Here is a 27,727-nt window from a genome sequence, read left to right as displayed (position 1 = left end):
TTGAGAAAACAAATAGGAGATTACTCTAATAAACAATAGTATCTGCTTTTCTGCATCCACACCAACAGATTAGAAATCTTTTCAGCTTTTGCCAACCCCATAGGTGAGAGAAATTAACTGTCTTAATTGGAATCCTTAGAAAACAGGGTCTCAAGGCAATTTCAAGGATATAGGGATACCCTAAGGAGGGAGAGTGAGAGAGAAACAAAGTGAGGAAAAAAGGAAATGTTAATAGGAGGTGATTAGATACTGAGCTGGATACAACTTCACAAGAATCACAGTAGACTGCTTGGGATAGTGGGGTGCGTCTTGAAGGGCTGAACCAAGCAGTACAAGGAATTTGACTGCCGTGTGGGCAGAAAAGTATAGCAGGAGAGTCTGATGCAATTGTGCTATACCTTGTACAACAGATAAGATTTACATTTTGCTGCATTCACAAAAGGAAAACCATAGCACATTTAGAGCAGAAAAGAGATAAGAGCCAAGAGGCAAAGAGGAGGATTCAACCTGGATTGGAATAAGGAGAGATTAGGGCAGAGGACACTAGTTGGTAAACAATTACCTAGTCCAGCAGAAGAGTATTGAAGACTGAGTTAAGCACTGTTGGACAAAATACACTGAAGAAGACAGATTGGGCAAAAGATCCATAATTTAGAAACTTCGGGGGAACTTTGAGATTCTGTGATTGAGTTTTAGAGAGTTTGTAAATCTCTAAAATTTTATGCAATATTTTGTGACACATTTCAGGGGAAAAGTTTTGTAAGTTCACCTGATTCTCATTTGTGAGCCAAAAAATCCTAGAAAACCTGGATATGCCAGATTTTGTGATCACTGGTAGATTTGTTGTTCTAATTGTCTCAATTATTAATTTAATATCAATTCCTGATACATTCCACATTTTATTTTAAAAAGATTTATTTATTTATCTTAAAGCCAGAGAGAGAGAGAGAGAGAGCGAGGAAGAAAGTGAGCTCTTCCATCCGCTGGTTCACTCCCAAGATGGCCACAATGGTGGAGGCTGGGTCAGGCTGAAACCAGGAGCCAGGAGCTTCATCTAGGTCTCCCAAGTGGGTGTCAGGAGTCCAAATACTTGGATCATCTTCCAGTGCTTTCCCAGGTTATTAGCAGGGAGCTGGATTGGAAATGGATCAGCGGGGCTCCCACCAGTGCCCATATGGGATGCTGGGGTTGCAGGCGGAGGCTTTACTCACTATGCTACAATGCTGGCCCCAACATCCACATTCTCCAAACTTCTGTTGTGTTAATTTTCCACATACTCCTTTTATTATCTGACTTGTTTATGTAAGTTTTGGTTTTCCTGCACTATGCTTTTCTTTGAGGGAGACATCTGCATGTTGTCCTCAGGCACATTCAGGTTTCTATACTATACGATAACTATGGTTAATAATAATGCCTTGTATTTTGAAAGTTGCTGAGAGCCAGTTTTAGATGTTCTCATCACACACACACACACACACACACACACACATTAAGTATGTGAGCTAATGCGCAACTTAATAGCCATTCCATAATGTATAGAGATTTCAAAATATATTCTATATGATAAAGATATCCAAGTTTTATCTGAGAATTAAAAATATTAAGAAGAAAGCACAACCTAAATATAGCAAAACTTGTTTAAAAACACATGTATACAGAGGACCAAGTTAAAACTAAGCAACTCTTTTTGTTAAGCTTGGCTATTGACTAGAGCAGAAATAGTTCCCTGTTTCTGTTGCATCAGAGTTCATCCCAAGAGCATAAAGGCCTTACATGAACTCTGCCTCATGATACTCTCATTTTAGAAACTGCATTGGAGCACAGCTGGATCTGAGTGTGGTCCCAGACTTGCAGAAGAGCAAGGCTCTCTGCACTTTTCCAGGGCTGTGCACATGTGCTAGAATCCGCCTTACCAAGCCCCCCTCTCAGTACAAACAATGGCTCCCACCTCGAGCTGTGATGAACGGAAGTAAATGGAGCATTTTGTATTATTTTTTAAAAAGTTCTGCCATTAAGCTGTGTGGAGTTAAGATACTTTGACCAGCTTTAAGAATTTGCTTTTAAAATTGATTCCAAACACCATGAAATTTATGCTTCTGGGTTAAGACTTGCCTCTTGAGAATTTAAAAAATACTTTATCTATCATGTGTGTTGGTTATTTTTCAAGAAAAGGTTGAACTTTAGCTTTAAGCTGTCTATAACATTACCTAGCAGTTCAGTTTAACATACTTTGCTTCAAGTGAAATATGAAAGTGTAGAGCCACACAAAATTTTTTTTTAATGGATTCAATCATCTTTATTAAACTATCAATGTTACATTTATACATAATATCTAATTGTCTTTTCAAAGGGCTCTACCTTTAAGTACATCAAGTTATTAGTAAAAAGCCAAGTAAGATGGCTACATCTCAACCCAGCATTTTAATATCCTCTGGACAAGAGAAGCTAGAAGGTCAATCACTTTACACACATGTAAGAATAGTGTTCCAAAATAACTAGGAAGCTGCTACATTTTTTAAGCAGGGAAGGAAAAAACTTTCATTTTGGTCTTGTTTTATATTCCAGCAATTTATACTTCAATTAACAGCGACAATTATAAAAAATGCTCTGCTTTTTTAAATTTCTGAACTTCAATACAAATTAAAATAAAATAGTATTGGAGTCTTTTGGGATAGCAATCAGCTACATTCATCAGTGTAGCTGAGCCTCCTTATCGATAACCAGGTCCAGGCTGGACATAGCTCTGACCAAAGGGAGGACGAGAACGTACATAAGGGTTGGGCCCACTTGTAGGAGGGGCAACGGTACCTCCAGGGGGTGAAGTAAAGCCTGGTCTTGGTTGATAGGCCCCAGGTTGGCTTGGAGCCATTCCAGGTTGACAGGCAGGAGCCACAGTGTAATTGGTAGGCTGAGACGTTGGGGTAGTGTACGTTTGTGGAGGATAACTGCTCGCCTGGTACTGCTGTGGCGGTTGAGCAGGCAGTTGTTGAGGCTGACCAGAAAAGGCAGGAGCTGGTGCCTGAGAAGTTGGTTGTTGGCCATATCCCTGGAACTGCTGAGGCTGCTGGGGTCCAGTCTGCTGACTATAACTGGCTGAATACTGCACACCATACTGCTGAGGTGGCTGAGGTGGGGCCTGCGGCTGCTGCGCACCATAACCAGCCTGTTGCTGGTACTGTTGGTACAGCTGGCCTTCAATCTGACCTGCTTGTGTCTGAGCTCCTGTGTACGGTGGCTGCTGCGGCTGGACTCCTGGTGGGTGAGCTGCTGAGGAGGAGGAAGCAATGCTGTCAGGAGTGCCTGATTGATCTTCTGCAGGAGCACTTGGTGGCCCTGAAACCTGATCATCTGTTAAGCCAAATGCTGACATAACATTTTTATTGATTTCATCTTGGTTTTTCAAAGGGTCAAAAGCTGACATACTTGCTGCCATAACCTGAGTAGACTGTTTTCCAGAAGAATCAGAAGCAGTAGGTTTTTCTTCCCTACCATCCACAGTATCATTGTCAGGAATACTGGTGGGAGGTCCTGGCTCTCCAGGTGGCTCCAAGCTGTCCAATAAGCGATTCACTTTATTGCGAAGCTCTATCAGTTCTCGACGGAGGTATTTCACCTGACTTGATTCAAGGGGTCTGGGTTGACCATTAACAAACAATGTCAGTTTCAGTATCCTACTACACTGAATTGCAAAGGAAAGGTCAGAACTATCAAAAATTGTTATAAGATCTCCATCTTCATCTTTATACTTTATTGTAACTTCATCATTACTCAGAAGTTTTCCTCGGAAAACTCGTTGCATCATTAGCACTAATTCATCATAAGTAATATCTTCATTATGAATGGGAATTCGTCGAATATCCTCCCCAAGTTGAGCTTTGATGATTAGCTTTCCGCTTAGGTCCAACTGTCCATTCATGGTGGATTCCAGGATGTTCTATTTATATTAGTCTAGAGAAAAACAGCTTGCCGAGGCCGCCGCCGCCGCCTCTCCGTGGGTCTGCGCTGACCCGGCCGGGGCGAGGGAAGGCTCGTGGGGGAGGCTGCGGTCACGGCCCGGTCCGTCGCCCTCCGCGGCCGCCGCACTTCGCTCGCAGGCTCGCGCGGGCCCCGGCCAATCGCACAGACCCAACAAGCCTAGCGAGAGCTTGGGCCCAGTACGTGGCAGGTGGGGGAAGGAGAAGGCGAGCCACACAAAATTAAGAGCCTGGGACTGTGACAAGAATAAAAGGAATCTTCTTAAATGCTACTAAAACATGTATTACAAAGCACACATTTGTTTTCTTTTAAGGGAGAAAGTCTCATTATTGAGATTATAGAATTTTAAAAAATGGTCAAAAGGAATAAAATTCTTTGAATTGCTGCTGCTACTGGAGCTATGAATAGGAGCCTGAATACTCTTAAGCAGATTTGAGGTATTTTTTACATACTATAAAATTCACCCGTTTTTAGCTTAGGGATTCACAATTTTAATGTAATGACATAGTGCCCCAAGAGCTATTTTTGATTTGAAAGTATTGTTTCACATATAGTAATTAATATAATGAATATTTTGTGATGATATGAGGATTCCACAGGTTTTAAAATCTTGTGAGGAAAGTTGTCAGCTGTACCTTTCCCATTATACATTGATGCTCAAGTCTATTTGTTACTCAAATTAAGGCTGGCATGTTGGGGGCCGAAGCTATGGTGCAGTGGGTTAATCCTGCGGTGCCGGCATCCTATATGGGCACTGGTTCAAGCCCCGGCTGCTCTACTTCCAGCTCTCTGCTATAGCCTGGGGGAAATAGTGGAGGATGGCCCAGGTGCTTGGGCCCCTCCACCCACATGGGAGACCTGGAGGAAAACACCCGGAGAAAAAGCTCCTGGTTCCTGGCTTTGGATGGGCTCAGCTCCAGCTGTTGTGGCCATTTAGGGAGTGAATCAGTGGATGGAAGACCTTTCTCTCTGTTTCTCCCTCCCACTGTGTGTAGCTCTATCTCTGAAATAAATAAATAAAATCTTTAAAAAAAGAAAGAAAAAAGGCTGGCATGTTGGACTCTGAGATGTAGTTTTCTACCCACATAGCAATTTATGGAGTCCCCAAGGAATGTGTTATGAGGAAAGGTATTTCTAATATGGAGAAAATATAAAATCCCATTTGAAGATAACTTCAACTTTATTTTAAAGTGAATAGTAAATGAATAGACTTCATCCTGTAGATCAAGAGCTACTTAACAGTTTTATCACTTTATTTAAATTGCTAGCTGTTTATAAATTTATTTCTTACTATTTAGGTTTTGGAGATAATTTTTACCCAGGAATTGGAAGATCTGGTTTTGCTTCTTGCTGTACTACCTGCAAGGTGCCATAGGAGGGTACTTCAAAAAGTTTGTGGAAAATGAGATTAAAAGATAGGTTTGAGGCCAGCATTGTGGCACTGAAGGGTAAGCTGCCACCTTTAACACTGGCATTCCATACAAATGGTGGTTCAAGCTCTGGGTGCTCCACTTCCAATTCAGCTCCTTGCTAGTGTTCTAGGAAAGCAGCAGAAGATGGCCCAGGTACTTGAGTCCCTGTACCCACCTGGAACTCCCAGATGGACTTTCTGGCTCCTGGATTTAACCAGGTCCAGCCTCAGCCTTTGCAGCCATTTGGGGAAATGAACTCATAAAAGGGTTCTGTCTCTCTCTCTCTCTCTGCCTCCCACTTCTCCTTCTTCTCTAACTCTGCTTTCAAATAACTAAACCTTAAATAATAAAAGATAGGCTTATTTTGGTTAAAAAAATCATGCTTTTTTCTTTTCATAGTATGCATTTTCAATGAACTTTTTTGAAAAGGATTTATTTATTTATTTGAGAAGCAGAGTTCCAGACAAAGGGAGAGACAGAGAGAGAGGTCTTCCATCCATTGGTTCACTTCCCAAATGGCATAAAAGTGTAGCTAGGCCAATCAGAAGCCAGTAGCCAAGAGCTTTTTCCAGGTCTCCCACATGGGTACAGGAGTTCAAGTACTTGGGCCATCTTCCACTGTTTTCCTGGGCCAATAGCAAGGAGCTGGATCAGCAGTGGGGCAGCCAGTACACAATCAATGCTGACATGGAATGTCGGTGCTGCAGGCAGAGGCTTAACCTACTATGCCACAGCACCGCCCCCTCAATGAACTTTTAAAGACCTGTTACATTCTCTTGATTTCTTAACAATCTCCAGGACTCACTTTACCATCTATTAAATTGGCATTAGGATATTGGTCTTAACTAATTTACAATGTTTTAATGAAGAGCAATTGAAATAAGTGTTGTACAATTGTTAGGTATTACATTTGTTACTAACATCAAAGAAAATTTCCATACTATCCAAAATAATCAGGACCGGCATTGTGGCAGGGCAAAGGCCCTGCCTGCAATGCGGGCATCTTATGTGAGTGCTGGTTCAAGTCTTGGCTGTTCTCCTTCTGATCCAGCTCTCTGCTAATGGCCTGGAAAAAGCAACAGAAGATGACCCAAATGTTTGGGTCCCTGCCACCCATGTGGGAGACCCAGACAAAGCTCCTGGCTATTGGTTTCCTCTTGGCTAAGCCTTGGCCATTGTGGCCACTTGGGCAGTGAACCAGAGGATGGAAGATAGCTTTCTCTCTTTCTTTCTCTCTCTCTGTGTGTCTATCTGTCCCTCTCTCTCTGTAACTCTTTCAAATAAGTAAATAAATCTTAAAACAAACAAGCAAAATAATTTGAAAATAGCTCTAAGTACCTACATTTGGCAATATATATTTCAAGATAAGCACATGGGGTGTGGAAATTCAAAAGAGCTAGGCTCTTTGTTTTGTACGGAATACTGAGGAATTGGAATGGATTCCCTACCTCTACCTTCAACTTCATATGCTTTCTTCCTGCTACTTCCCAGAGTACTTGTTTATTATCATATTCATTATTATTATTATTAAATTATTATTATTATTAAAATTTATTTATTTGAAAGATAGAGTTACAGAGAGTCAGAGGCAAAGACAGAGAGAGGGAGATTTTTCATCTGTTGGTTCACTCCCCAGATGGTCACACAGCTGGAGACGCACCGATCTGAAGCCAGGAGCCACCAGCTTCTTCCAGGTCTCCCATGTGAGTGCAGGGACCAAGGACTTGGGTTATCCTCTACTGCTTTCCCAGGCCATAGTGGAGAGCTGGATGGGAAGTGGAGCAACCAGGATTTGAACCGGCACCCATACAGGATGCCAGCACTGCAGGTGGCAGCTTTACCCACTATACCACAGTGCAGGCCCCTCATTATTGTTATTGACATATTTATTATCAAATTAAAAAATAAAAAGATTCTTATCACTGAGGAATGGTTACATTTCTTAGATGAAGTGAGGTAAACTTGTGCTTCTAAATCAGCTTGGTGGTAGAGCAAATTAGAGTGCATTAGTTGTAACCAAACTAAAGGTTACATTAAAAATTGTATAGGAATGCTGATAAAGTCACAGTGGTAAAGGTAATACCACAAAATATTCCTCCCTTCATGGAGCAAAGTAGTTGCCCACTAAAGCACCAGATTCAATTTTCTGTGGTAGAGTTAGAGCTGAACTCTGTACTGAGTTGGGAAACAGCAGGCAAATTCTGCTGCTGCTGGAGCAGTCAGAGCTGGGGCCAGGGCTGCTTGCAGGATAGAGTGACCTCCCCTGCCTCTGTGATTGTGGGAGTTCTGGGCAAAGGCCTTGGAACTGAGAGGGTCCCAAGCTGCAGCTGAGTTATTTTGTACCTGCCCAGTCTGACTGCAGAAACTGAGTTCTCTACACACTGGGGATAGATCTCTCACAGGGGCTAGGGGACATACTGGTGTGTGGGTCAGTGCCTAGTTGGTTTAGGTGCACTAGCACTATCAGCTTGCTCTAGGCTGTGCATCAGCTTGTTACTCTACTATAGAGAAAGCCTGAGACCCTGAACATACTAGCTGGCTCCAACATTCCCTCCCCCTCACTCTTACACCACAAACAAACTATGGCCAGAGCTTATTGGCCCACATACACTCCTGGAACTCAAGTGTAAACTTTGGGTATTGCATTTATCCCAAAGACAAATATTCAAAAACAAGTCTTCAGTCAAAAAAAATTCATTTTCCAGAGGATATAGAAACAAGGGATCTTATAGATGTACAAAAATCAACATATAAACACAAGAAAAATTAATAAGGTAGGTAATATGACTCTTTTAGAGGAACACAATAATACTTTAATGTTGGACTTTGAAGAGGGGGAAGTGATGAAATGCTTGAAAAGAATTCAAATGAATGACTGTAAGGTTACTCAAAACACAGAGAAACCATTAGATTAAATAAGAAAATTAATACATGACATAGATGAGAAATTCTGTGGAACTGAAGAAAAACCAAAGAGAAATAAAATGAAGCATTTGGTAAGTAAAAAAGAAATTACAGTGGAAAGTCTTAACAGATTTGGTGGAGCAGAAGAGAGGATATTCAACCTAAAAGGTAGGTCTCAGTGAACGAAAAAGAAGGAGAAGGGGAAGGGGAAGGGGAAATTACAAAGGCCAAAAATAGTGTTCAGGATCCATGGGATACCATCAAATGATCAAAATTATAAACTGAAGGAGTTCCCAAGAGTACAGGAAAAAAGTTTGAATTAGAAAAACCATTCAGTGATAATAGGAGAAAACTCCCCAATTTGGAGAAAGACATAGGCACCCAACTGTAGGGAGTACACAGAACCCCAAATAGGCATGTTCAGAAAAGATACTTACCACGACACATTGTAATCTATGACTATGTTTAAGTAAAGCATAAAGATAATTTCCTAACATGTGCATGAGAGAATCACCAGATGACCTTTAAAGGAACTCCTATCAGATTTATTTTTAATTCATGAAGAAAAATTATATTTGCTATTGTAAAAAAAATCTATAAGAGGTAGAAATTGCTTTCAATATAATTAGTAGAAAATATGTTCTAGAAAGTGGAGCTAAGTGGATGTAGACTCCTGGCAACAATATAATATAATAGTCCCAGGTTGTTAGGCTGAGGCCAATAACTATTGAGGAAAAAAGCCCTGTCTGTGGGGAATTTTGGATGACACCTGCAGAAATATTGCACTGTGCATACACCAAATGGAACAATTTTCACAAGTATTGCAAAGTTTCATATAGTAAAAATTTTTCCTACATGCACTTCAATTTCACACCAAGAGTGACATATAGGGGGGTGGCTCCAAGATGGTGGAATAGGGAGGGAGCACACTAATAGTCTGGGAAAGATAGTTTAATAAAAGTGGAGATACTATAATCTCAGGGAAGAGTTAGGGAAAAAACTGCAGAGGAAACTCTTCCGGAACTAGTGGGACACGGTGGACATACATGGAGGGCATGGGCACCCACGGCTCGGGACCCCAGCCACCGAGTCTAAGCAGCACTGCTGGAAAGGGAGGTGAGGTGAAACCTCAGTAGCCCAAGATACTGGAGGGAAAGTGGCAGGAAGAGCCTAGAGGGAACAAGGCTAGAAGCCCCATGGGGGAAAGTTCACCAGGCTAACTAGAGGAGAGAGGGAAAAAAAAAAGGAACCAGCATGGACACGATTCTCATTCTCCACTCATCTTACAAAGGTGAACAAGACAAAGAGCAGGCACCATTTTGGACATACTCAGTAACCTTGGCAACCCAGTGGGAGATTGCAGGGAATCTGAGCTTACACTGAGGACTGCAGAGATCCTTTGTGTGGTCCTTGGGACAGAGCAGACAAATATTATACCCATAGGGGCTACCGCTTAGGCACTGATTGCTTTCAAGGAAAATAGCTCAGCTGTGTGGAATTACTTTCCTTTTGAATAAAAGAGAGAGAGAGATTTACCGCCCAAACCTGGGGGTGTCACTTTTGACACACCCTTAATCCTGAAGAACTGAGCAGAGTTCTCTGGCCACACCCACCACAAGCCTCTAAAGATTCACCAAAAGCAGACAGTCCACTTAATCTAGAGTCATAGTATAATGAGAAAAGCCACCACAGTGAGGAAAAAAAAGAAGAAACCAAAGAATATCTCCACAATACCAAGCAACAAATGCAGAAACTGAGGAAACAAGAACAAGGAAGACATTATGACGCCCCCAAATGAACATGACATTCCAATACAAGATTATGAAAATGATGAGATAGAAGAAATTAAAAAATTTATAATAAGAACATTTAGAAGTTCTCAAAAACAAATTCATGAACTACAGAAATCTTTACTGGACAGGATAGAAACTCTGTCATGAAAATGAAATCTTAAAGAGGAATCAAAATAAAATGAGGAATCTAGTAGAACATGAAATTGGGATATTGAAGAGGAATCAAAATGAAGTGAAGAACTCAATAGATCAAATGACAAATGCATTTGAGAGCCTTAAAAACAGATTCAGTAAGATAGAAGAGAGAACATCGCACTTAGAAGACAGAGCACAGGAAAGTATATGGTCAAACCAAAGAAAAGAAGAGGAAATTAGAAATCTAAAAAATATTGTTGGGAATCTACAGGATATTATTAAAAAACCCAACATTTGGGTTCTAGGAGTTCCTGAAGGCATGGAGAGAGAGAAAGGATTAGAAGGCCTTTTTAGTGAGATACTAGCAGAAAACTCCCTGGGGTTGGAGAAGGACAGAGACATCCAAGTACAGGAAGCTCATAGAACCCCCAATAAACATGACAAAAAGAGATCATCACCACGACACATTGTAATTAAACTCACTGCAGTGAAATATAAAGAAAAGATTGTAAAATGTGCGAGAGAGAAACATCAGATTACTCTCAGAGGATCTCCAATAGGACTCACAGACTTCTCATCAGAAACGCTACAGGCCAGGAGGGAATGGCGAGATATAACCCAGCTACTAAGAGAAAAAAACTGCCAGCCCAGAATATTATATCCTGCAAAGCTCTCATTTGTGAATGAAGGTGAAATAAAGACCTTTCATAGCCAGCAGAAATTGAAAGAATTTGTCACCACTCGTCCAGCCCTGCAAAAGATGCTTCAAGATGTGTTACACACAGAAACACAGAAACACGGTCATCAATATGAAAGAAGGTAAAGGAAGGAAACCTCACAGCAAATGATCAAAGGAAGTTCAAAGCATATATTAGAATTATCTTTGGGAAAATGGCAGGGCAAAGTTACTACTTATCAATAGTCACATTGAACGTTAATGGCCTCAATTATCCAGTTAAAAGACTGACTGAATGGATTAAGGAATAAAACCCATCTATTTGCTGCTTACAAGAAACACATCTTTCCAACAAAGATGCATGCAGACTGAAAGTGAAAGGCTGGAAAAAGATATTCCATGCCAACAGAAACCAAAAAAGAGCTGGCATAGCCATCTTAATATCAGACAAAATAAAGCTTAACACAAAAACTGCTAAGAGAGACAAAGAGGGACACTATATAATGATTAAGGGATCAATTCAACAGGAAGATGTAACTACTATAAATGTATATGCACCTAATTACAGGGCACCGGTTTATTTAAAAGATATGTTAAGGGACTTAAAGGGAGACTTAGACTCCAATATAATAATTTAGGGGACTTCAATACTCCAGATTCAGAAATAGACAGATCAACCAGACAGATCAACAAGGAAACAGCAGATTTAACTGACACTATAGCCCAAATGGATCTAACAGATATCTGTCGCTCCCCCTCTTCGTGGAGGAACGACACAGGACCCTGCGCTGTTCTTTCGTCTGCTCGGCCCTCCCCGGGTTTGCTGCTGGTTCTTCCCGGGTTGGCTACTATCCCTTCCACCTCCGTGGAAGGGCAGTTCCCCCTGGCCACATTCCCCACTTCCGCAGGGGAGCGACACACCGCCGGCCGGCTTTCTCGGGGGCTGCACGGGTGTTCCTTCAGCTAGATGTTCCCCTTAGATGTTCCTGGTGCATGCCGTCTCTCTCCTCCTTTATAGTCCTCCTCCGCCAATCCTAACTCGGCTGCCCACACGCCGAGTACGCTGCTCTCCTCCAATCAGGAGCAAGTCCTACAGTTTATTGGTTGAACTGGAGGCAGCTGTGCGGAAGCTGTTTACTTCTCTCCCAGCGCCATATTGTGGGAGAGCAGATGCATAGAATAAGTCTTAATTGCAGTAACTCAGTCCAGTCTGGATTGCTCCCCACAGATATCTACAGAACTTTTCATCCTACACTTAAAAATTTACATTCTTCTCAGCAATACATAGAACCTACTCTAGGATTGACCACATACTAGGCCATAAAGCAAGTCTCAGCAAATTCACAAGAATTAGAATCATACCATGCATCTTCTCAGACCACAGTGGAATGAAGCTGGAAATTAGAAACTCAGGAATCCCTAGAGCGTATACAAGCATATGGAGATTGAACAACATGCTATTGAATGAACACTAGGTCATAGAAGAACTCAAAAGAGAAATCAAAAACTTACTGGAAGTAAATGAGGTTAACAACACAACATATCAAAACTTATGGGAAACAGCAAAAGCAGTGTTAAGAGGAAAGTTTATAGCAATAGGTGCCTACATCAAGAAATTAGAAAGGCACCAAATGCAGCTCAAGGATCTAGAAAAACTGCAGCTTTCAACACATCTCGTGGATATAGAAAAACTGAAGCAAACCAGACCCAAATCTAGTAGGAGAAGAGAAATAATTAAAATCAGAGAAGAAATCAACAGGATTGAATCCAAAAAAATTACAAAAAATCAGTTATGTGAGGAGCTGGTTTTTTGAAAAAATAAACATAATTGACACCCCATTGGCCCAACTAACTAGAAAAAGAAGAGAAAAGACCCAAATCAATAAAATCAGAAATGAAAAAGGAAACGTAACAACAGACACCACAGAAATAAAAAGAATCATCAGAAATTACTGCAAGGACCTGTATGCCAGCAAATAGGAAAATCTATCAGAAATGGATAGATTCCTGGACACATGCAACCTACCTAAACTGAACCAGGAAGACATAGAAAACCTAAACAGACCCATAACTGAGACAGAAATTGAATCAGTAATGAAGGCCCTCCCAACAAAGAAAAGCCCAGGACCAGATGGATTCACTGCTGAATTCTACCAGACATTTAAAGAAGAACTTACTCCAATTATTCACAAACTATTCAGAACAATCAAAAAAGAGGGAATCCTCCCAAATTCTTTCTATGAAGCCACCATCATCTTAATTCCTAAGCTGGAAGATGAAGCATTGAAAGAGAATTACAGACCAAGACACAAAAATCCTCAATAAAATTCTGGCCAACAGAATGCAACAACACATCAGAAAGATCATCCACCCAGACCAAGTGGGATTTATCCCTGGTATGCAGGAATGGTTCAATGTGTGCAAAACTATCAATGGCATACACCACATTAACAGACTGCAGAAGAAAAACCATATGATTATCTCAATAGATGCAGAGAAAGCATTTGATAAAATACAACACCCTTTCATGATGAAATCCTAAGCAAATTGCATATAGAAAGAACATTCATCAATACAATCAAAACAATTTATGAAAAACCATGGCCAGATCCTATTGAATGGGGAAAAGTTGGAAGCATTTCTACTGAGATCTGGTACCAGACAGGGATGCCCACTCTCACCACTGCTATTCAATATAGTTCTGGAAGTTATAGCCAGAACCATTAGGCAAGAAAAAGAATTAAAGTGATACAAGTTGGGAAGGAAAAACTCAAACTATCCCTCTTTGCAGATGATATGATTCTTTATTTAGGGATCCAAAGAACTCTACTAAGAGACTATTGGAACTCATATAAGATTTTGGCAAAATAGCAGGGTATAAAATCAATGCACAAAAATCAACAGCCTTTGTATACACATACAATGCCTTGGGTGAGAAAGAACTTCTAAGATCAATCCCATTCACAATACCCACAAAACAATCAAATACCTTGGCTAAAACTTAACCAAGGATGTTAAAGATCTCTACGATGAAAATTCAAAACCTTAAAGAAAGAAATAGAAGAGGATACCAAAAAACGGAAAAATCTTTCATGCTCATGGATTGGAAGAATCAATATCATCAAAATGTCCATTCTCCCTTAAGCAATTTATAGATTCAATGTGATACCAATCAAAATACCCAAGACATTCTTCTCAAATCTGTAAAAAATGATGCTGAAATTCATATGGAGACACAGGAGACCTCGAATAGATAAAGCAATCTTGTACAACCAAAACAAAGCCGGAGGTATCACAATACCAGATTTCAGGACATACTACAGGGCAGTTGTAATCAAAACAGCATGGTACTGGTACAGAAACAGATGGATAGACCAATGGAACAGAATTGAAACACCAGAAATCAACCCAAACATCTACAGCCAACTTATATTTGATGAAGGCTCCAAAACCAATTCCTGGAGCAAGGACAGTCTATTCAATAAATGGTGCTGGGAAAACTGGATTTCCACATGCAGAAGCATGAAGCAAGACCCCTACCTTTCACCTTACACAAAAATCCACTCAAGATGGATTAAAGCTCTAAATCTACGGCCCAACACCATCAAATTATTAGAGAAAATTGGAGAAACCCTGCAAGATATAGATACCGGCAAAGACTTCTTGGAAAAGATCCTGGAAGCACAGGTAGTAAAAGCCAAAATTAACTATTGGGATTGCATCAAATTGAGAAGTTTCTGTACTGCAAAGGAACAGTCAGGAAAGTGAAGAGGCAACCGACAGAATGGGAAAAAATATTTGCAAACTACGCAACTGATAAAGGATTAATAACCAGAATCTACAAAGAGATCAAGAAACTCCACAACAACAAAACAAGCAACCCACTTCAGAGATGGGCCAAGGACCTCAATAGACATTTTTCAAAAGAGGAAATCCAAATGGCCAACAGACACATGAACAAATGTTCAAGATCACGGGTCATCAAAGAAGGAGGTACCTTTCTCTGAAGTGAGGAGAGAACTTCCACTTTGACTATGGCCCTGTCTAAATAAGATCAGAGTTGGCAAACTCTCATGGCCTTGGCAACTCATGACAAGAGCGTAGGGTGATTACTTATGCCATAAACAAGAGTATCAATTTGTTAAGTCAACAACAGGAGTCGCTGTGCACTTACTCCTCATGTAGGATCTCTGTCCTTAATGTGCTGTATATTGTGACTTAATGCTGTAACTAGTACTCAAAGATTATTTTACACTTTGTGTTTCTGTGTGGGTGCAAACTGTTGAAATCTTTACTTAATATATGCTAAATTGATCTTCGATATATAGAGAATTGAAAATGAATCTTGATGTGAATGGAATGGGAGAGGGAGTATGAGATGGGAGGGAAGTTTGTTGGTGGGAGCCATGTAATCTAAAAGTTGTACCATGGAAATTTATGTTTATTAAATAAAGTTTAAAAAGCATGCATATAAACATAGAAGACAGCATTCATAAAAGTTATCCAAATTCTTGACATTCTAATGCATACAATTAAAAAATGTTTACACTATCATTATATCTAGGGCTTCCTGCAACAACAAGGTATTGGTTATGAAAACATGCCTCCAACTATCAACATGTAGAAAGAGCCACCACCTTCTTGTGTAGTATCTTTTTACATTTTTATTCATTTTTTTTCTTCATCAACTTTCTTTTATTGCTACTTTTTAACTGGTAAAAACAAAATTGCAATCATTGAACTATTTGAAGTCTTGAATTTTCATATGAATTTTAGCATCATTTTTTCCTAGATCTGATAAAAGAATGCCATTGGTATTTTGATTGGGCTCGCACTGAATCTGTTAATTGCTTTAGGTAATATGGACATTTTGATGATGTTAATTCTTCCAATCCACAAACATGGAAGATTTTTCCAGTTTTTGGATCTTTTTATAATTCTTTCTTTAATGTATTATAATTTTCATTGCATATATCTTTCAATTACTTGGCTAAATTTATTCCAAGGCATTTAAAAAATTTTAATAGCTATTGTGAATGGGACAGATTTTACCAGTTCTTTCTCAGCTATGTCATTTTCTGTGTCTACATAGGCTACTGATTTTTGTGTGCTTATTTTATATCCTGCAACTTTACCAAACTCTCTTATGAGTTCCAATAGTCTCTTAGTGGAATCTTTGGTTTTCCTATATAAGATCACATTCATCTACAAACAGGGATAGTTTGACTTCCTCTTTCCAATTTATCCTTTTGATTTTTTTTAGCTTAATGGCTCTGGCTAAAACTTGAAGAACTATATTGAAAGCATGGTGAAAGAGGGCAACCTTGTCTGGTTCTGGATCTTCATGGAAAAGTTCACAACATTTCCCCATTCAATATGTGCTGGCTATAAAAATATACTAAAATTCATATATAAATATCAAATCTAAATTAGCTAAAGAAATCTGATAAAACAAAAACAAAGCTGGAGGCATCACAATACCAGGTCTGAAGACATACTACAAGGCGCTAAAAATCAAAACATCCTGCTACTGGCACAAAAATAAATATATACACCAATGCAACAGAACAGAAACTGACTGGATTAAGATGGCAGAGTAGGGAGGGAATTTACTGCTCTAATCTAGGAGAAGATAGTTTTTAAAAAGTGGAGAGAGTACAGTCTCAGGGAAGAGTTAGGAAGAAAACAACAGAAGAAACTCCATGCAAATTAGAGGCACACAGTAGACCTAAGTGGAGGGTTTGGATACCACAACTCAGGACCCCAGCAGCCAAGAGCCTCCACACCAGCTTTGAAGAGTGAGGTGTGACCAGACAATAGCCCAAGCCACTGGGAATAAAGCTACAAGAAGAGCAGGGAGGCAATCTGGCTTGGAGCTCTGTGAGGGATAGTGTACCTACCAAATTAGAGGAGAAAAAAATGGAGGGCACATTTCTCTCTCCCTTATCACCCAGCAATGGCATCCTGTAAAAAGCTGATAGAGAGTGGGCACCATTTTGGACATATGTTACAGCTGTGCCAGCTTGTGTCTATGCCCAGCAACCACCTGAGTGGAGACTCCTCAGTCTGGTGGGGAGAACAACATGCTCCTGAGTGAACAGTGGGTCACTGGAGAAATAAAAAAAATTTCTGGAACAAATGAAGACAACAATACAACATATCAAAACTTATGGGATACAGAAAAAACAGTGTTAAGAGGAAAGTTTATAGTAATTGGTGCCTACATCAAGAAATTGATATAAATAAATGAGCTATCAATGCATCTCAAGGATCTAGAAAAACAACAGAAAACCAAACTGAAAACTAGTAGGAGAAAAGAAATAATTAAAATTAGAAAAGAAATAAACAACACTGAAACCAAAACAAAATTAAAAAGATCAGCAAAATGAAGAGTTGGTTTTTCAAAAACAAACAAAATTGACATGCCATTGGCCCAACTAACCAAAAAAGGAGAGAGAAAATCCAAAAAATAAAATTAGATGAAAAAGGAAATGGAACAACAGAAACCACAGAAATAATCATCAGAAATTATTACAAAGAGCTGTATGCCAACAAGCTGGGAAACCTAAATAGATATTTGGACACATACAACCTACCTAAATTGAGCAATGAAGACATAGAAAACTTAAATAGACACATAACCAAGACATAAATTTAATCAGTAAAAAAGACCCTCCCAGCAAAGAAAAGCCCAGCACTGAACAGCTTCACTGCTGAATTCTACCAGACATTTAACTCAACTTCTTCAAAAGTTATTCAAAACAATTGAAAGGGAGAGAATCCTTCCAATTTTTTTCTGTGAAGCCAGCATCACCTTAATTCCTAAATCTGCAAAAGATGCAACAGAGAAAGAACTACAGGCCAATTTCCCTGATGAGCATAGATGCAAATATCCTCAACAAAATTCTAGACAATCAAATCCAACAATACATCAGATAGATCATCACCCAAGCCAAGTAGATTTATCTCTGGTACGCAGGGATGGCTCAAAATTTGCAAGTCAATCAATATGATATATCACATTAACAAACTGAAGAACAAAAACCATATAATTATCTCAATAGACACAGAGGAAGTATTTCACAAATTACAACACCCCTCCATGATGAAAACTTTAAGTAAATTGTGAATAGAAGGAACATTATTCAATACAATCAAGGCAATTTGTGACAAATCCACAATTAGCATCCTGTTGAACGGAGAAAAGTTGGAAGCAATCCCACTGAGATTTGGAACCAGAAAAGGGTGCCCACTTTCACCACTGCTTTTCAATATAGTCCTGGAAGTTCTAGCCAGAACTAATAGACAAGAAAAAGAAATCCAAGGGATTAAAACTGGGAAGAAGGAAGTCAAAGTATCCCTCTTTGCAGAAGACATGACCCTATACATAGGGGATACAAAAGACTCCACAAAGAGACTATTGGAATTTATTGAAGAGTTTGGAAATGCAGCAGGATATAAAATAACACACACACAAAAGCTATTAATAGCCTTTGAAAAAGCAAACATTGCCAAGGATGAGAAAGCTCCTAAAATCAACCCATTCACAATAGCTAGAAAAAATAGAATACCTTGTAATAAATTTAAGAAAGGATGTCGAAGATCTCTATAATGAGAATTACAAAACATGAAAGAAAGAAATAGAACATAAAAAGTCAAAAAATCTTCTATGTTCATGGATTGTAATAATCAATATCATCAAAATGTCCATTCTTCCAAAAGCAATTTACAGATTAAATGGGATCAAAATATAAAGACAGATATAGAAAAAGGATGCCAAAATTCATATGTAGGCACAGGAGACCTCAAATAGCTAAAGCATTCTTATATAACTAAAACAAAGCTGGAGGGTTATAATCAAAACAACATGGTACTGGTATAAAAACAGATGGATAGACCAATGGAACAGAATAGAAATGCCAGAAATCAATCCAAGCATCTACAACCATCTTATATTTGACCAAGAAGCTAAAATCAACTCCTGGGGCAAGGACAATCTCTTCAAAAATGGTGCTGGGTAAACTGGATTTCCACATGCAGAAGTATGAAGCAAGATCTCTATCTTACACCTTACACAAAAATCCACTCAAAATTCATTAAAGACCTAAAACCTGGTACCATCAAATTATTAGAGAACATTGGGGAAATCCTGCAAAACATTGACACTGGCAAACAGTTCTTGGAAAAGACCCCAGAGGCGCAATAAAACCCAAAGTTCATATATGGGTTTACATCAAATTGAGACGCTTCTGTATTGCAAAAGAAATACTCAGGAACATGAAGAGGCAACTGAAAGAATGGGAGAAAATATTTGCAAACTATACAACTGATAAAGGATTAATAACCAGGATAAATAAAGAGGTCAAGAAACCCAACAACAACAAAGTGAACAACTCTGAAGAAATGGGCAAAGGACTTAAACAGACATTTTTCAAAAGAGGAAATGCAAATGGCTAATAGGCACATGAAAAAATGCTCAGGATCACTAGCCATTAGGGAAATGCAAATAAAAACCGCAGTGTGGTTTCACCTCACCTGTTAATATGGCTTTCATAAAGAAATCAACAAACAACAAATGCTGGCAAGCACGTGGGGAAAAAGGTACCCTAATCCACTATTGGTGCAAATGTAAACTGGTAAAGCCTCTATGGAAGACAGTATGGAGATACCTCAGAAATCTGAATATAAACTTACCATATGACCCAGACATCCCATTCCTGAGAATTATCTCAAGGGAAATGAAACCAACATATGAAAAAGTTATCTGCACCCCCATGTTTATTACAGCTCATTCCATAATAGCTAAGACATGAAATCATCTTAATAGCCTGTCATTTGCAACAAGATAGATGAAAGAAGATTCTTACATTACACCTTATGCAGCCAACTGAAGACTAAATAAAGAAATTTTGGGACATATACACCACAGAATATACAGTGGTAAAAAAAATGAAATCCAAGCATTTGTAATAAAATGGATTCATCTGGAAAACATTGTACTTAGAGAAATAAGCCAGTCCCAAAGGGACAAATATCGTATGTTCTCCCTGACCTGTGATAACTAATAGAGCACCTAAAAGGCAAACTGTAGATGTGAAATTGACACTTTGAGAAGCAATGACTCAAACAGCCCTTGTCTTGACTGTTGAGGAACAGTTTTTTTTTTCCATACTATTTGTTGAACTCTTTACTTAACATAGAGTTAAACATATGTGTATAAAGTCAATTGAAAATAGATCTTAGTAAAAACTGAGTGAGATTAAGAGAGGGAGGAGGAAGTGGGTGGGAGAGTGGCACGGTGGGAAGAATCACCATGTTCCTGAAGTTGTAATTACAAAGTGTATGAAGTTTATAAATGTAAAGTTGTATAGTTATACATACATTCCTATGGACTTACTTCAGGGTACAGTTTAAAAACTTGCCATGGGACCTCAAATCTCCTTAAATATCTTAAATGTTAAAATAATCATATGGATAGGGTTAAGATTCTGGTAAAAGTAATAGAATTAAAAAGGAGTTAATCCTCCAACATGGGAAGCAGTCCACACAGCAGATTCATAGAATTAAAACTACTTTAAGTAGCATTCTGACCTCAGAATCAGTTCTTAAGGAATTCTGGTCTGGCTGAAAAGCCCACAAGAGCATTTCAGGCATAGAAAATCAAGAAACTGTGGCAAAAAATGTCCTACATTAAGTACTTTTGTGAGACCCCAGTGGAAAGAAGTGGTCATTAAAGAAGGAGGTATTTTTCTCTGAGTTTGCTTATGGCCTTGTCTAAATATTAATGGATTTTGTGGATTCAAAAGGCTTCCACAGCCTCAGCAGCTTATATCAAAAGCCTAGGGTGATCACTGACATCATACATGAGTGTTAATTGTTAGATTAACAACAGGAATCACTGTTCTAAGTTCCCATGCAGGACCTCTGTCCTCAAAGAGTTGTGTTATAATTATGTCTAAGTGCTCACAAAAGATTCTTGGGTGCTTCTTTAATGTTAACTAAGTTTCTAAAAAAAAAAAAAAAAAAGAAGTGAAATTAACTCCAAGATGCAATGACTTTGAATAGCCCTTGTCTCAACTGTTGAGGAAGTTTTTTTTTTTTTTTATGTACATTTTTTGAACTCTTTACTTAGTACGGAGTTGGTCTTCTATGTATAAAGTTAATCCAGTGGCCGGCGCTGTGGCGCTGTGGCATAGCAGGTAAAACTGCTGCCTGCAGTGCCGACATCCCATATGGATGCCAGTTCAAGTCCCGGCTGCTCCACTTCCAATCCAGCTCTCTGCTGTGGCTTGGGAAAGCAGTAGAAGATGTCCCACGTCCTTGGGCCCCTGCACCCACATGGGAGACCTGGAAGAAGCTCCTGGCTCCTGGCTTCATATCGGCGCAGCTCTAGCCATTGTGGCCAATTGGAGAGTGAATCAGTGAATGGAAGACCTCTCTCTCCCTCTGCCTCCCCTTCTCTCTCTTTGTAACTCTGTCTTTCAAATAAATAAATAAATAAATCTTTATTAAAAAATAAATAAAGTTAATCCAAAATGGCAAATGGGACTAGGAATGGGAGAGGTGGAGTGATGAGTGGGAATGTGGTTGGGAGGGTGGGTATGGTGTTAAGAATCACTATATTTCTAAAGTTGTACTTATGAAATGCAGAAAAAGAAGAAAAAGCGAAGTCCAAAATTCATAGTTGGAAAGAAATAATAAAAATTTGGGAATAAATAAAATTGAAAGTTAAAAAACTACACATAGGTGAAAAGAAGAGCTGTTTTATTGAAAAAATAAGCTGTAGATAAAAGATAAACTATTGACTTAGCTAACCAAAAAAAAAAAAGAAGACCAAAGTTATAAAATCAAAGATGAAAATGTGTTGTTTTTTTCTTGATTGAAATTAGGTTTTATTGCCAACTTTTATTTTCGTAGTAAATACTGATTGACTGAAACATTAAGTTTTTAAAAATAATCACATAGTACAAAAAATCTGGGTGACTTTTTAAAAACTTTTAAATTTTGAATTAGTTTTTTTTGAAAACGAGTTGTTACAACTGATACCTCAGAAATAAAAAGATTCAACAGGAATTATCACAAACTTCTGTATTCTAACACATTGGAAAATTTAGAAGAAATTGATAGATTTCTGGATACATGCAATTTACCAAAATTGAGACATGAAGACATAGATAACCTAAGTAAACCAAAAACCAAGATGGAGATTGAATCAATAATAAAGACACTCCCAACAAAGTACAGCCTGGGACCAGATAGCTTTACTACTGAATCCTACTAAATTTTTAAAAAGTAACTTATCCCCAAATTCTTAAACTACTCAAAACAATTGAAAGGGAGGAAATCCTCCAAAAATTTTTTTTGTGAGTCCAGCATCACCTTAATGCCCAAACCAAAAAAGATACACCCCCAAAAAAAAGACAACTGTAGACCAATATCCCTGATGAACATAGATACAGAAATCCTCAACAAAATACTAGCTAATCTAATTTGACAAAATATCAAAAGATCATCCTCCTGGACCAAGTTGAAATTTATATCAGAAATACAGGGATGATTCAACATACATAAATCAATAAACATGATACATCACTTTAACAAAATTAAGAATAAAAACAATATAATGACCTCAATAGATCTAAGAAATAATTTGATAAAATACAACATTCTAAAGATTTATTTTATTTGAAAGTATTATTATAGAGAGAGGAAGGGGGAGAGGGAGAGCAGTAGGAAGGGAAGGGGGAGGGAGATCTACATGTTCTATCTGCTTGTTCACTCCCTGGATGGCTCCAACTGCAGGGCTGAACCAGGATGAAGCTAGGAGCCAGGAGCTTCATTTGGGTCTCTCAAATGGTTAAGGGGCCCAAGCACCTGGGCCATCTTCTGCTGCTTCCCCAGGCACATTAGCAGGGAGCTGGATTGGAAGTGGTCAGCTGGGACACAAATCGGTGACCATATAGGATGCTGGTATTGCAGGTGGTAACTTAACCCACTGCACTGAAATGCTGCCTCCAAAAATGCAACATTCTTTCATGACAAAACCTTAAGCAAATTGGGTGTAGAAGAAATATATCTCAACACAATCAAGGCAAAACACGACAAACCCACAGCCAGCAGCATCATATTGAATGAGAAAAAGTTGGAACTATTTCCACTGGAACCAGATAAGGATGCCTACTCTTACACTATTATTCAATAGTGATTATCACTATTATTGTCATTATTATTCAATAGTGATGCCTACTCTTATCACTATTATTCAATATATGTCTGGAAGTTTTAACCAGAGCCACTAGGCAAGAGAAATCAATCAAAGAGATACAAATTGGAATGAGGAAAGTCAAATTATTCCTGTCACAGATGACATGATCATTTATATAGGAAAACCTAAAGACTCCACTAAGAGACTATTAGAACTTGCAAGAGAATTGAGCTAAGTGGCAGGGTATAAAATCAAACAAAAATCAACAGCATTCTTATATACCAAGAATGCTCTGGCTAAGAAAGAACTTAAAAGGTTAATCCCATTCACAATACCTAAAAAATATAAATACCTTGGGATAAATTTAACTAAGGATGTGAAAGATCTCTACAATGAAAATTACAAAACAATGAAAAGATAGAACACACAAAAAATGAAAAAAAAAAAACAACTCCCATTTTCAGGGAATGGAAGAATTAATATCACCAAAATGTCCATACTATCCAAAGCAATTACAGACTCAATGTGATTTTAATTGAAATACCAAAACTTTTTCACAGATCTAGAAAAAAAATCTTAAAATTTATATGGAAACATGGAATACTCAAAAACGCCAAAGCAATCTTAAACAATAAACACAAAACTGCAGACCTCACAATACCAGATTTCAAGACATACTACAGTGGAGCTGGCACTGTGGTATAGTTGGTAAAGCAACAGCCTGTGACACCAGCGTCCTATATGATCACTGGCTCAATTCCTGGCTGCTCAACTTGCAATCCAGCTACCTGCTAATGCAACTGGGAAAGCGGTGGAAGATGGCCCAAGTGCTTGGGCCCCTGCACCCACGTGGAAGACCTGGAAGAAGCTCCAGACTTCTGCTTTTGGCTGAGCCCCGCCCTAGCTGTTGCAGCCATTTGGGGAACGAACTAGTGGATGGAAGATCTCTGTCTCTCTCTCTGTGCCTCTCATAAATCTGACTTCAAAATAAATACATAAATATTTTTAAAAAGACATAATAGTGGGCTATTACAATCCAAACAGCCTGGTACTCACATAAAAATAGACATATAGACCAATGGAACAGAATAGAAACCCCATAAATTAATCCATGTATCTACAAACAACAATTCTTTGAAAAATAAATTAAAATCATTCTATGGAGAAAGGATAGTCTCTTCAAAATGGTTTTGAAAAAATTGAATTTCTATATGCAAAAATTTGAAATAAGATCCTTACCATATATATATATATATATATTATTATATATATATATACACAAAAAAAACTCATCATAATCAAAGATCTAAACTTAAGAACTAAAACCATATCAAATTACTAATGGAAAACATAGAATAGATCTGCAAGATATTGGCCTAGTCAAAGACTTCTTGTAAGAAACCCCAGAAGCTATTTTCTGATTCGACATAAAAGGGGCCCATGGAAGATGAAGTTCTCTAATGAAATGCAGCTAAACAGATCTTTTCAGGGCACTGATGAACTCCAGGGCCTTGGCAGAACCAAGGCTTATGGCAATTCCTCATGTTTCTGGGACTCTGGAACTATGGCATAGCTAACTGGTAAGCTGGTAGAGAAGGTTATGATTATATTCAGTGATTAGTTCTTACTTTAGGAATATTCACTTATCTGACTGGCTAAAGAGCTTTTCAGCTGCACTAGTAATTGCTACAGTCTCTAAAGCCTTATGTAACCCTTACTTTCTAACACTGCTCCTATAGCATTTGCCATGAACTTTGGTGGGGCGATTTGGGGGGCTTTCACCTTCTTTAAGTATTCACTTAAAACAGTCTGGAAATCATACATTTAGCTTAGTAGTTAAGAAATCTGTGTCCTCAGTGGATTGATGGACCTGAACCCATCAAACCCATCACATCAGTAAAGGAAAACATAGTGGAATCACTGTAAGACATTGACCTAGGCAAAGATTTCTTGGATAAGACCCTATAAACAGTCAATAAAAGTAGAAATAGACAAATGAGATTATATAAAGCTAATAAGTTTCTGCACAGAAAAAAAACTTAAAGTGAATAGGCAACCAACAGAATGGGAGAAAATATTTGCAAACTATGCATTTCATTAACAATTAATATTAGACTACATAAGGAGCTCTAGAAACTCAACAACAGAACAAGTGATCCAGTTAAGAAATGGGCAAAGGATATGAACAGAAATTTTTCAAGGAATACAATACAAATGACTAACATGCACATGAAAAAATTCTCAGAATCACTAGCCATCAGGGAAATGCAAATAAAAAACCACAATGAGCTAACATCTCATCCCAGTTAGAATGGTTAATATATAAAAATCAAAAAATAACAAATGCTCACTAGGATGCATTGCTATTGGTAGGAAATGCAAATTGGTACAACCATAGTGGAAAAAAGTATGGATATTCTTCAGAAAACTTAAAAATAGATCTACCATATGACCCAGCTATCTCATTCCTGGGATTTTTTTTTTTTTTTTTTTTGACAGGCAGAGTGGACAGGGAGAGAGAGACAGAGAGAAAGGTCTTCCTTTTTGCCGTTGGTTCACCCTCCAAAGGCCGCCGCGGTCGGCGCACCGTGCTGATCCGAAGCCAGGAGCCAGGTGCTTCTCCTGGTCTCCCATGGGGTGCAGGGCCCAAGGACTTGGGCCATCCTCCACTGCACTCCTGGGCCATAGCAGAGAGCTGACGGAAATAAACTCAACATATGACACAGATACCTGCACTCCCATGTTTCTAGCAAATCAATTCATAATAGCAAAGATATGGACTCAACCTATTTGTTCATCAACTGATGACTAGATAAAGAAAGCATGGCATACATATTCACAATAAAATATTATTCAGCATAAAAAAGAATGAAATCTTCATTTTTTGCAACAAAAATGAATGCAACTAGAGATAATTACGCTAAGTGAAATAAACCAGACCTAAAAAGGCAAATACCACACAGTCTCTCTTATTTGTGGTGCTTATATAGAGTATAAAATTTGTGTGTATATTATATCATTTGGTATATTGTTATAAGTATTGCTTCAGTGAATCATACTATGTAAATGACAATATACTCTTTTTCCCATGTTAAAAAAAAGGTGATTCTTTTTTTTTTTTTTTCAATTGAGGAGCTAACACAAATGTTATCTAGTTGCCTTCATCTGTCCTCCAGTCATCTAGCAGGTGTATAGAAAAGTAGTATAATCATGAATGTCAGTCTGTGTTCCTGGTTTGTATAAGTGAAGTGCCAGTTACAGTAAAGTACTGGTGAGAAACCAAATAACCTGCTAAGTTTTTCCTCAATAATACAATACTTACTATACAACAGCTCCATCTTCTATGCATGTCCCACCATTGCCACATTTCATTAAACTACAAGGAGATGCATCACACTGGCCAACAGTGCGCCCAGCAATTGGACGGCCCTCAGGATTTCCCAGTCCTCTGAAATGGCTATCCTTCTCAGTGCGAACTTGAAGAGTAAAAATACAACCTTGAAAAAAGGCAAAAAACACATCATACTAACAAACAGAAGAAAAAAGGAAGCTAGAAGACAACTGTTTTCCATTTAAAAATAATAGTTTATCAAAATGAAAAAACAAATTTTAAGAAAAAAATACAAAAAAAAGAAATGTGTAATATCACTGAGTTTTGAAATCACTTGGAAATAATTGTGCTGATGACACTAAAGGGTACAAATTTAGATGTTTGCTTTATTTCATTTTCAATTTTTTTCTTTTTTATATTTAATTTATTGCTGTGCAATTACTCAAAGATGAAAAACATGTTAATTTTTAGTTCGCTGGAAGAGACTTTACACAAAATATGCAAAGGTGTCACCACCATGCTACCTTTTCACCCATTTTTTTTTTAACTTTTATTTAATGAACATAAATTTCCAAAGTATAGCTTATGGATTATAATGGCTTCCCCCCCATAACTTCCCTCATTTTCAATTTTTAAGGAGTGCTTATTTTAACAATTTCACTGAGGTTTAATTTACATATCAAAATTTACCCAGCTTAATTTACAAATAAATTTTAGTAAATTTAAAGAATTATGTAGCCATCACTGGAATCCCATTCTGAACAAATAGCACATAGCACCACTTGCAGAAGAGACTGCCTTTTCTTCCATGGTATCGTCTTGAATGTTCGTTGAAAACCAGTTATCCATTAGCACAAGGATCTCTTGACTCCCAGTTCCTGTTCTTTCATCTATGTGCCTATCATTGCACACGAATTGCACTGTCTTATTTACTGCAGGTTTATAGTAAGTTTTGGAAACAGGAGATTAAACACTTCAATTTTGTTCTTTTTCAAAATTGCTTTGGCTAGTCTAGGTCCTTTGAATGTCCATGTAATTCTAGAATCAGCTCAGTCATTTCTACAAAAATGTCTGTTGGGAGTTATTTTAGTATTTATATTGTATCTAAGATAAATGGAGAAGCATTGACATCTTAACAATATTGAGCCATGAGCCTGTGATGTCTCTCCTTTTATTTAGATCTTCCCTTGTTACTCTTAGCAATATCTCACAGTTTTCAGTGTACAAGCCTTAAATTTTTTGCTAACTTTATCATGAACTATTTTATTGGCTTTCATGCTGTGAATGTGACCAATT

General features: G+C 38.2%; 1 protein-coding gene and 1 pseudogene across 1 annotated transcript in view; both read right to left on the bottom strand.

Annotated features, from left to right (window-relative positions):
* Positions 1-27,727, bottom strand: part of EYS (eyes shut homolog) — a 1,404,981-nt gene that overhangs the window by 86,868 nt on the left and 1,290,386 nt on the right. Inside the window, exon 29 of the mRNA XM_070074646.1 lies at positions 26,423-26,597. Within this exon, the coding sequence (XP_069930747.1) occupies positions 26,423-26,597 (175 nt within the window). The remainder of the gene's footprint in view (positions 1-26,422; positions 26,598-27,727) is intronic.
* Positions 2,271-4,176, bottom strand: LOC100338216 (protein TFG pseudogene; annotated as a pseudogene).

The sequence above is a fragment of the Oryctolagus cuniculus genome, chromosome 5, assembly GCF_964237555.1.
Source record: "Oryctolagus cuniculus chromosome 5, mOryCun1.1, whole genome shotgun sequence".
NCBI lineage: Eukaryota > Metazoa > Chordata > Mammalia > Lagomorpha > Leporidae > Oryctolagus > Oryctolagus cuniculus.
Note: the sequence above shows the minus strand (reverse complement) of the source record. Positions and strands in the feature narration are given on the sequence as shown.